Source organism: Schistosoma mansoni, chromosome 1 (assembly GCF_000237925.1).
Source record: "Schistosoma mansoni strain Puerto Rico chromosome 1, complete genome".
Classification (NCBI taxonomy): Eukaryota; Metazoa; Platyhelminthes; class Trematoda; order Strigeidida; family Schistosomatidae; genus Schistosoma; species Schistosoma mansoni.
In genome coordinates this window covers 18,998,413-19,010,888 of record NC_031495.1, presented here as the reverse complement: position 1 = coordinate 19,010,888, position 12,476 = coordinate 18,998,413, and the positions used below count along the sequence as shown (strand labels likewise).

Below are 12,476 nucleotides of genomic sequence, written 5' to 3'. Positions count from 1 at the left end.
GGATCTCTCAGCGAGCATCTGCCTATTACACTACTGGTCCAGTATTTAATCATTTACATATCTAGCTTCAATTAATTCCTGTCTATCTTATTATAATTAATTTATTTTCAACCGACTTTTGCTTCAAGTAAAACAAATATATCCTAATCACACACATATATACATATTTCCTTGTTGACGCTTATTTTTCAGAAGGCACTGTAAATAATTTCACATTATCCCTAGATAGTTTCTACAACTACTCTATAAATATAAACATTTTACAAAACCAAGCATCATGATTTAAATGTAACTGAAAGCCCAAGTATAAAATAATGCTAATAAATTAGGACGCTTGAAAAGCCCTTTAAATGCCACTTAAACTCCTTTATAGATTTTACATTATTACCAGTTAACATTTTGTTAAAACAATCGGAAGTAAGCAAAGATGGATAGTGGCTAGCAGTGGAATCCAGGAAGCGCGTTTCATCCTATTTGAGACTCACAAGCTGGATGTACCTGCATCTCAGAGTTGATGTTGACTCTGGGACTCGAATCTAAGAGTGAACATTAATTCTGAGATGCAGGTACATCCAGCTGAAGAGTCCCAAATAAGACGAAACGCGCGTCCTGGATTCCAATGGTATCCCCTATCCATCTTTGCTTATAATGCTTGTGAATTAAGGCTATATTGAGGCAATACGCACAGTATGCTCATATACCAATAAGAGACTGACCAGTTGCAGTCCTAACACATCAATGGGAAGATTCAAACAAACAATGCTAAGTGAATTTATTACTAGGCAATAAGTTAAATTATGTCGCTTGAACATAGATGTGGACAAACTAGCTGAAAATAAGAAAAAAAAAATTAAAGGAATATATACACTTTTTCAAATGTAATCATGTTTAATCGTTTTTTCTTTTCATTTTTTTCTTGAGTTTCTCATTTATTTTATCAACAAAATAAGACAGCAAAGAACAAACTGGTAATTTGCGTTATTATAATTTTCACTCAATCACACTGTTTATTTGCTTTCCATTTTTGTAAAGTTTTAATCCTTGAGGCTAGAACTAGTGTTTATCTTTTTTAACTTGTCTCGAATATAATTTACCAAAATTACTGAAATAATCAATTTGATAAACACATTTAAATATGATCTATACATGAGCATTCCCATCATAAACCCAGTAGGATATATATGTATTTTAAAATGAAGTCTTCAAGAGAGAATACCCATCGAAACATTTAGATTTTAAGACTTCTTTCACTAGTGATGAGTTGCTAATAAACTATGTCATACTGATAAGTTCTATTTGCTACTCGAATCCTATCACTAAATTAGAACAAATATATTAGTATTGGTAAATTGATATGATAGCATAATTTTTTTTAAAGCTGAATAATTAAAAGTAATCATAATGAATCCCTGGAATTAAATATTATTCTAGTTGACAATAGATCCTAAGGAGTATCCTCAATGTCTACAGAATAAATAATTTTCATAAGAGATCAATTTTATCATTCACTATTAAAGTGAATGACATTTAAAGTGTTTGCTAAGACTTATTACTCAATAATGTTATCAACAGTTTCTTACATGGAAAATTCTTTGATATAAATTTCTTTTATATCATTTTTTGATTGATTCATTTAAGACTATTCATCTAAACCAGTATGTTTTTCATGCATACATAATTTTAAAATACAGTTGATGAATAATTTAAATTAGTTTAAGAAAATTAACAACTAAAAATAAACAAAAGAAATTTATATTAAATCTGTGTCATATTTTATAAGCAAAGATGGATAGTAGCTAGCAGTGGAATCCAGGACACGCGTATAAAGCTTGTGACTTTAGGCAATATCGAGGCAGTCCGCACAGGATGCACATATTCTAACAAGAGACTGATCAATGGCAGTCCTAAATAACAATGGGAAGATACAAGTAGACAACACCAAATGAATTCAAAGTTAATAACCAGTCACAAACAACCCTAGTATCTGTTACATATGTTTATAATTCGATATTCTCAGATTACATCAGCACAGCCTGATGGAATGATCAATGATCAATACCAAAGTAGTAGAAGTATGAATGGTGGAAAAAAGTATCACTGATGAGAGAAAAACTTAGACATAAAAATTATGATTAGAAAAGAATGGGTAACTTTAGAGAATAAAAAGTATGAAGTAATTTTGAAACTTAGGATCTAGAGGCAGAGAAATAATGGATGCAACTATGCTATTTCGACCGATTTGGAGCCATGTCCCACAATGTTTGTATCATAAATATGTTGCCTGTTTAAATCTTAACATTTTGACAAAATCATTGTTTCATATTACTGTTCTACAGTCAAGATAATTAATGTAACTAAAGGACGCTAACATAAAATGTAGGGTTACTATTTGAATACAAATATTAAGTTGTGATAATAAATATGCATGAGGGATTTGTGAAAAGTTATTTTATATTTATCAGAATCACTATTATTATTTCATTTTAACCATTATTTTTCATTTTCGAATGAAACTTGATATTCTCTATTGCCTTGTATTCAGAATAATGTCAATTAAAATTTCTTTTTTCATCTACATATCATAAGTAATTACATTTTTCATTTATTTATACACTTAAGTTGAATCATTTCATTTGTCTAGATACAAAGATTTTATGAAAGGGGTTTTTTGTGGATATTATTGTAATTTAATAGTTGAGTTCATGAGTCAGTTGAAGCTAGACCATCATGGGAAACCCGGAAGCACTGGACGGCCGTTTCGTCCTAATATGGGACTCATCATCAGTACGCATAGACGAACCAGAAATTGAAAAGTAAATACAGTTATCAAAACATTTTGGGTCAACTATCTGATCCTCGCATCAAAATCAACTTTTAAGACGTATAATGGATGGTTACATTTTGATGTAATAAAACTTTGACATTCATTTTGTCAACAGCTAATCTCTTTTTTAGGTAACACCCGAAAAATAAAGTCGAAAACTATAAAAACAGGTCATAGAAATGAATCATCCTATATACACAGTTTAATTTTGAATTTTTTTCCTTTATTGTCAGAAAACTTAAGATAATAAATATTTCGGTCACCATAACTATAACACAAGTAGTACCGTTGTGAATGAGAACACAGGCGGGGACAATAGAATGTATTTGAAAGAAAAATTCAGAATATCTCAGTGAAATCTGAGAACCACACTGTAAATACTTCATTTGCAAAATGTCAATCAATTGTCTCAGACTTGAATGTTCCTTTGTTTCCACACTAATCACTCTCTGTCTTCGTTCTCTTTTCTTCGATCTTCTTAACCCTCTGCTGCCAGGTATTTCACATTCTATTGATGACACATACTACTTATATCTGTCGACATCAGTAGCACACATCACAGTACTAGCTTTTGTAAATACTCTAATAATATCAATAATAAATAATGTTCAAACATAAGTACAATTAACCCGTACAGAAAATTATGATTAATTAAGATTATTTGATATGAATGTGAATTCATATAAGAATACTAATGAAATAATGAAAATAACAGATTGTTTTTAGATTTAAATCTTTACCAAAACACACCATTTGAATAAATAAAGAATTTATAATTGATCAAAATGAAATATATATAAGTCATCATTTTAAAATATAGAAATATTTTCGTAATTATTATACAGGTTTGAGGATCTTTTGAAAGGAGAAGACTTAGAATTCATTCCATTGACTTTATTCAAAGTCATTCTAATGAGTTATTTGTAAATTAGTATTTCTTCTAGAGCATATATCCATGAAGTATATATTCCAATATATATGTGGATAATTAACATTTCTACCCCTTTTGTTTAGAATACAAAAATATTAGTGAAAATAATGACAAAAAGAAACTTATCAACATACTTTTATTTACATTTATATGTGTAATTTTTATGATTTAATCAATTGAGAAATCATTGATAATTATAGAGTTTACCATTTCTATAAGAATCATTGATTTTACATTTAATCATTCATTCTAACCGATTCCATTGTACATTGATAAAAAAAGATAAATCTAGCTAAACATATGTTAAATAATTTAATAGTTGAATTCATGAGTCAATTGAAGCTAGACCACCATTGAAAACCTGGAAGTGGGATCGTGGATGAGCACTTCTGAAGAGTCCCACAATAAGATGAAACGTTTGTCCAGTGCTTCCAGGTTTTCCATAATGGTCTAGCTTCAATTGACTGATGAATTCAACTATTAACTTACTAAAAAAATCTCCACAAAACTTGTTTCTGAATATGTTAAGTATTTTAAATATCGGATTTATGAATAACCGATACTTAATAATTAACAAAACATAGGTGAATTGTAAATCTGTATCAGTCAGTACCACATTTATCATTATATCAAATATGATTTTTTTAATAAATATCTATTTCAATCCCTTGTCACATTATAATCTCTCTAGTTTTAAAAAAAGAATACATAAAATATTTGCTGAATATCATAATATTCCATTTAAATCAAAAATGTCAGATAACAGAATGGCTCCCCCCCCCTCCCGAAAAAATAAATATACCTTTCATTTTTATGAGTTCGTTTATGTATTCTGTTTATTGATACTGGTTATTTTAGTTGAGAAAAAAAGAGATAAAACAAGTGAATCATATGGTTATAGTTTTCAAAATTGTTCTCAAACCAAGACTGTTAGAAAAAAATAATAACAGTGATAAGCTAATTCATTGTTGTATTAGTTTCTAGAATCTTCCTGTCGGTGTTTAGGACTGCAATTGATCAGTCACTTATTGACATATTTACATCCTGTAAGGAAGATTTAAACAACCAATACAAAAGTTAATTAAACTTCACCCCATTACACAAGTCAGTGGCTATCTGGATTCAATAGCTACGTGAATAACATGATGACGTTTGTAGCGAATGGTACTGAGTTCGAGTACAGGAGTGAACATTAATACTGGGATGCAAGTGCATCCAGCTGTCTAGTCCTGAATAAAATGAAACGCATGTCTTGGACTCCACTGTTAGCCAGTTGTTTTGAGTTCCATACGTTCTTCAATTGAAGAAGTGCTTTTCTTGCTTTGCAAATCCTCTCCTTTACATCTACATCTGATTCCCCTTGTTCATCGATTATGCTGCTGATCAGCTACGTGAAAGATCCCATCTCTTCCAGGGCTTCACCTTTAAGTGTGATTGGGTTGGTGTTCACTGTGTTGTATTTAGGAATTTCACTTTTTCCTTTGTGTATGTTGAGACCTATTGATATTCAGAGTCTGCTGATACACTAGTTGTCTCCATCTGCATTTGTTCGTATGCATGGGATAGGAGGGATAGGTCATCTGATTGATTCTGAGCTGTCCACTGTTTTCCGTGCTACTGCGTCTTTCATCCGGTGATTACATTTCCAGAGATACTTATAATAATCCTGTAATATTGTCATCTATGAAACAAAGGATTTTAGTCTTACATTTAACTGACGTTGTCTTCGGACTGAAAAAATCTTTCAATAAACTTAAGACATTATTTCGTGTTAATTTCAGATGGTAGACATTTGAAATTTCCTCAAAATAAATAGTTTGGTGTTAGTTGTAGTAATATGAGTGAAAATAAGAATTTGAAAACTATAAAACTGATCAAATAAATATGTCACTTTTGATTTATAACAATCCAGTAATGAAGAAAATGATCATGATGTTTAAGTATATCGCTCTCTCTATAATGTGTATTTTATCGACCGAAACTTGTCATATTTAGTTACCATTAAAGCGCTATTCTACACTACATAATTTATGCTATTCCGAGTAAACTGAATTTTCTTTTCCGAGTCATATATTCGATCACCATTAATTTTAAATAAGATAAGAGTTTGAATTTGGATTTATAATGCTCTATCAACATCCGAAAATGATATTATAGATTAATATAATTAATTAAATTATTGCTTGGTTAAGATGTTCAGGAAAATTGGTTGGATTGTGTCATTAACTGTTATCACCAAAGTAGCCGTTGAAAATCATAGGCCTCTGCTCAACAGTTTTGTTTATGTAATAAAATATCTAATCGACGAATGACAATATCCAGCTTTAATAAATCTCAGTACTTTCATTATTAAATTAATAAATTGCTCGAAATCCATTGTCACTGAAACTAATTATCGATATTTTTACGAGACTTTGCGGTCAGGAGGGATCAGCTATATCAATAATTAGCTAGTTCCTCACCAATGACATTGGTTGACGCCAGTAAAATCAAGAGTTGAATTACGTTGAAACTTGAAACAATGAATGATAAGTCAGTGATTTAGACATTACTCCTTCGGAACGAAACCTGAAGGCCCTGGCTTTAATCTCTGGTGAGCGGAGTTGACGAATAGTCCTAAAGTAGAATGAAACAGTTACCCAGCACCCACTGATTTTTAATGGTCTTCAAGTTGAAATTATTTTACGACGAAGTCTTTCATTAAAAAATTAATGTAACAATTTCACGAATCGACTGAAACCAAACATGTGCACCATTTGAGGCTGGCACAGTAGCCTAAAAGTCAAGGGTTTACGTACAAGATCGAAGGTTCTGGATCAATTCCTCGGTGTGGTCCTGCACACACACTACTGATGAGTTCCATACTAGGACAAAACTGTTGTCCGATTCTCCCAGGTTTTCAGTGGTTGTTCAACAAAGATTGGTGCACAATAAAAACTATGAAAATTTGATAATCTCCACAAAACCCATACACTAATAATAAATAAAAGTATATGAACAAATTAATTTTCTCTCTTTGAAAGTTTTTTATGAATTGAAACATTTTCAGCCTACGTTTTATTTTGTGCACAAATATTTTGACATCGTCTATGGTTACCAGTAGAGCACAAAACACCTGACATGTTATGCTTAGGAGTCTTCAACTCTACACTTATTAATGCTAATTTATGATGACATTCCCCTTTAATACTACCATAACTACCTTTATTATTACTTAATATTCAGCTAATAATAATGAGGAACACTTTTTAGCCACTCACAAATAATGTAGATGTTAGACGTAAAGGAACATAAACTTTTGACAACTTGTTGGATCAACTTTTCTACTATCTTCTTTTTTGCCATCTACCACAAAGTAATAAGTTAATCTAATTGTTTGGGATTTTTACTAACTTTACAATCATTTTACGATCGTTCATCTTCTGTACCGTTTATTTGTATCCCATTTTCATGTCACCACTTTAGATTTTATTCAAAATGGGTCCATTACTTGATCCTGAAATATTATTGGTCTTCTAACTACTATAATTGTAATCTATAATGGTGCACACTAATTGTAATTTTAAGATAAGGCTTCTGTTACATATATCTTTAATTATCATACCTATAGACGGTTACATCATAGTGCTATAACCACTTCCCAAATATAACATTAACCATGAGACGAAAATGGTTACTGATACTTAAATGATTGCGGTACCGCTAGTCTTACTGGAGGGAAAACAAAAGTTCTGACAACATAAAAAACTAGACAAATAACCCAGTAAGAACTAGACAGTAAAAAATTTCCCTTTTATTTATACTGGTCAAAATCAAGGATTTAATTTGGTCACTAAACTAAGTAATTTGACGTTGGTTTTGAAGTTGGTCAATAATAGACATTTATATTTTAATAATACAGTGTTTTAGATGTAAGTTATTTCTCTGTTAAAATCGATGGAAGTGATAACTCATTTAAGTCGTTGCTAAGCAGTATAGACAAACTGGGTCGACTAACAAGTCATTAAGTATTTACAAATCCCTTGAATTTATATTTTCAAATGTTATTTAAATTATATAGAATTGAATTTCCAATGCGACCTTCCTGCTTTCGACCATAAGAAAATACGCTGGATAAGTAAAGTATAAAGTTATGCGAATTTTCGCTCTACTAGATAATAGCATTTCACAGTTTGACCACAATCAACTTCTCTAGTAAGAAATCTGTCACATAGGTTGCATGATTTTTCATCACTGGGTATCCCTTGCGTATCAGTTACATGACTAAAAACAATCACCAGACAATCACAGCTACAGGCCATAAAAACATTTCATGAAACTACTTGATGCATAATGAGTTAAGTCTACTGAAGTTGTTTATTTCACAGGGATTTGTGTTCAGTGTATCATAGGTGGTTTGTATTCCGGTGTGTTTTTAACAGTATTGATAGATTGAGAGAATAGTGAACGTCAATTCTCTCATGACTATAAATATGTCTCACTGGGAGGTGGTAACTAAACTTTAATGCGTAGTTTCTTACCTACAGCTTTCACCTACCTAACATCAAAATGTACAGTGTATTTATTTAAAAAATTATCACTATTAAAAGTAATTAAAACAAAAATTACATTTATTTAGTTACAAACTACAACTATTGACAAATTTATCAAAAATATGTTTTTAAACGAACGTTTACGCATTAGATTCATTAGTTGAATGGACAAATATAGTTACATTCGCCTAGTATAGTTTGTTTGAATCTTCCCATTGAAGTTTAGGACTGCAACTGGTCAGTCCCTTATTGGTGCATACTGTGCGTATTGCCTCGATATAGCCTTAATTCACAGGACCCAGTATCTGAGTAGATAACGCGATGACGTTTGAAGCGAATGATACTGGGTTCGAGTCCCGGAGTAAACATAAATTCTGAGATGCAGGTACATCTAGCTGTCGAGTACCAAATAGGACGAAACGCGCGTCCTGGATCCCACTGCTAACCACTATCCATCTTTGCTTATAAATCAAGTTACAGTCTTTTCTCACACAAATTTCATTTTAATTTGATCTATCTGAATACCACAATACCAAAATACTTTTATATTGTACCTATTTGAGTCAAGATTATAAAACTTTCTTTGGGAAAATAGTTTTGATTTAAATAAAATAAAATGTAAATGTTTGATTTCAGAGTTTCAGATTTTTTTTAAAAAAAAGTGTTTCATTGTTTTGTTTTTTTAAAAAATTAATATCAGTTCTTTACCATTCAATTTCAATACTTTGAGTAGAAAAACAAAAAAAAGCAATAATATTCCATTAAGTTGTAATATAATTTAAAATAAAATCAATTTCAGAAAACTTTTTTTCAATGAATTAAAGTAAATTCTAGTTTACTATTTAAATGAAATTAATGTGAACTGAATAATGAATAATATCAGAAGGGGTTTTGTTGATATTATAGTAATTTTAATAGTTGAGATCATGAGACTGATAGGTCCTGGGTTCGGATCTCGCGATGCGGGATCGTCGATGTGCACTGTTGAGAAGTCCCACAATAGGACGGAACGGCCGTGCAGTGCTTCCAGGTTCTCCATGGTGTTCTAGCTTTAATTAACTCATGATCTCAATTATATTGTTCTTATATGAAAACTCTTCAGAAACATAACACTAACAGATCACCTCTCCTTGTTACATTAAATAGTCTCCAATAAGAAGAAACAAAGTATCAGTATTTATATATTACATTTATTCAAACAATTCACATGGGAAATTTCATACGATACCTCAAAGATGTCTATTTGTTGCGAAAAAAAAGTGTATAGATCAATTATGTAAGAGAATAGTTTGTTATGATTTTATCCAGACGAATTGTACCACTTTTATATGGTAAAAGATGAATACTCATCCAATTGTAAGAAACAAAATGAAATCTATCAGAATGGAAAGCATTAACTAAAGAAGGGAGAATATGTTCATTTTTTCATCATATAAAAATGATTCAATGGCTGTCTTCATCCTGTAGTTTGATTTAATTTGAATTATTTTATCAATCATTTCCCTCGTTTTAATGATTCTCTCCTTCTTCATTTCATAATATTATTTACAAGACGTAGTAATGTAGAAATTTCGGCTTGAATAAAGAGAGACAGACAGAAAAAAAATAGTAGTTAAGTAAGATACGTTTTTTATTATTGACATTTGACATAAATTAACTTGTTTAGCAAAGGAAAAAACTGACATTTTGAATAATGATGTTGTATTTATGTTTTGCATTACATCTAATTCCTTTTGTATAATAGTGGATTATTTTCATATCTATCTATTTCTGTATAATTTATATGGGATAGATATTATTTAACATCAATCGGAAATATATGAATTATCAAAATATTATATTTGTACATACATTTAACTATCATACTGTGGTGTGTGTTACTTATATCCACATAAGTAGTATATAACGATTGATCGAAGATAGACATTAACACCGTTGAATCACGACTCAGTGGTCTAGATGTTGAGTGTTCGCGAGAAAAACCGAAGGTTCTGACTTCGAATCCCACTTGCGGTATCGTTAATGGGAGCCACTGAGGAGTCTTATACTAGAACGAAATGGCCGTCCAGTGCTTCCAAGTTTTCATCAGTGGTCTAGCTTAGATTGACTCGTGAGTTCAACTTTTAAAAAATGGAAGTTACAAATAAATTATTTATTTTAACTGATGAACGATTTCCTGTTGCATTGCTCAACAGAAAAATTTCCCCACAAAGTTTATAAATGATACTATCTACTGAGATTATATAAGTAGATTTAAGAAATAAGTTACAGTTAAAATATTCAAGGTCGAATGATCTCAATGTTTGTAACAAGCCGTCATACTTATTTTATAAGTAACTGGACAATATCATATCATTTTGTTTGATAACAAGCAAAATATTGGACGTTTAGTATGAAATACATAGAAATTAATTGACATTAGACACACAATAGTTCTGGAAGTTACTCCTAGAATGTAATCGTATTTATCCTTTGAAAATTTCGATATTAACACTAAAACAAACTTGATTTTCGTGTTCATACTGCACTTTACTTCATATAATCCACACAATCAAACAATAATACCAAATAAAAGTAACTGCCTAGAGCAAATAGTATTATCGAGTATATGAATCTCATCTAGAAACTTGTGACATTTTTCCGAAAATACGTTCACGGGAAACATTTTTAGACGGATTAAGATAGTACTGAATAAATGACACACAAAAAAACTTGATTTATTATGATGATTGTATGATTTTTAATTGGCAGGTTCTCACAATCTAACATGAGCATATTATTATTGTTGTTATTCAAAATAAATTGGCCGAATATACTACTTAAATAAATAATATAGAATGATTCATTAAAGATTTTCCCTATTACATATAAGCATGATCTATTCACATGCTATAGGCTAGATTTCTCATCTGGCAATTAATCATAAAGTACTTTGAAAATTGATTGTACTATAGCTTCCGGCATTCAGTTTACATTAATCATTGTTGTAAAAAAAAGCGAATTAAAAATATTTCTATAATTCACTTTTTTTAAGGGAGTTTTATTAATGTCTTTAAAGATTATTATTATTACTGCTTATGATCATAATACACTCTAACATAATATAATATATATATATATACAGTACCCTGATAGTATAATGAAAGATTCGCTAACACTGATTGGCCGTTAGATGGGCGAATAAATCAAAAAAATAATTTATCACGTATGCTTTATTTGAAGAAAAAAGTAATCAACAATGAAACTACTAGTTTCCTAAGATGTTCTTCCCGTCATTATATGGAGTTTATGCTTACGGACAAAATTATCAGACATAAAGTATTGTAATTGAACGCCATTAGTGTAGATCAGTTTGCTTTGTTTTAATCAACAACAACAACAACAAAAATTAAAGAACATTGTCGGTGTTTCAACTTCTCAAAATATAATTTTAGTGAATTCACTATAAAAATAATAAAACAGCATTTCATGCACATAGTTCCCTTTATTATCATATTAAAGAGAGTAAGAAAAGTATTGTAATGATATGCTCACCGACCTATATTTTAATTGTATTTACTAGCTGTATTCTTTGTCTTGTTGCCTAAAGTAAAATTTTGAGAATACATGTATTTAGTTTCATCTAGCTTCTAAAAAAACTCACTACAGCGGCGTCCGCAGAACAGCACCCTTCCCCCTCCTGGTTGGCAGTGACACCAGATGTAGTGAACAAAACACAGGTGGGGACAACCGAATGTAGTTAGGCACAAATTACAGGCTATCTCGCTAATTCTGATAACCATACAGTCCTCAGTTAATTTGCAAAACAACAAGCAATTGTCTCAATCTTAACTGTTCCTTCTGTAAATATCAGTTCATCTTCTCTGATTTCATTGTTCATGCATTTTCGTACCGATCGCGCTTCATTCCTGTTCTTTCCTTATCGGTCCTCTGCCAAAATGCATTCTATGTTTGACCATCACCATATACTACTTATATGGATATAAGTAGACCACACCACAGTAACAGCTTCAAGCATCATTCTATAAAAAGATATTCATGAAGGATTATTACATATTTCGGTAAAACTAAAATTCTAGTTTTACAACATTGCAAAATATTAAGAAACTTCACCAACAGCTAATGAGTAATAATAACCTTTTGTCTAAGACTTGAAGCTATATTGTTAACTTTTCTGATCAATTGTTTA

General features: G+C 30.7%; 1 protein-coding gene across 1 annotated transcript; it reads right to left on the bottom strand.

Annotated features, from left to right (window-relative positions):
* Positions 1–11,916: 11,916 nt before the first annotated feature.
* On the bottom strand, positions 11,917–12,069 carry Smp_200710 (uncharacterized protein; the record flags this gene model as incomplete). Its single annotated transcript, XM_018793546.1, has 1 exon — positions 11,917–12,069. One exon carries the CDS (start codon positions 12,067–12,069, stop codon positions 11,917–11,919), a length of 153 nt encoding a protein of 50 aa, XP_018648047.1.
* Between the last annotated feature and the right edge of the window lie 407 nt (positions 12,070–12,476).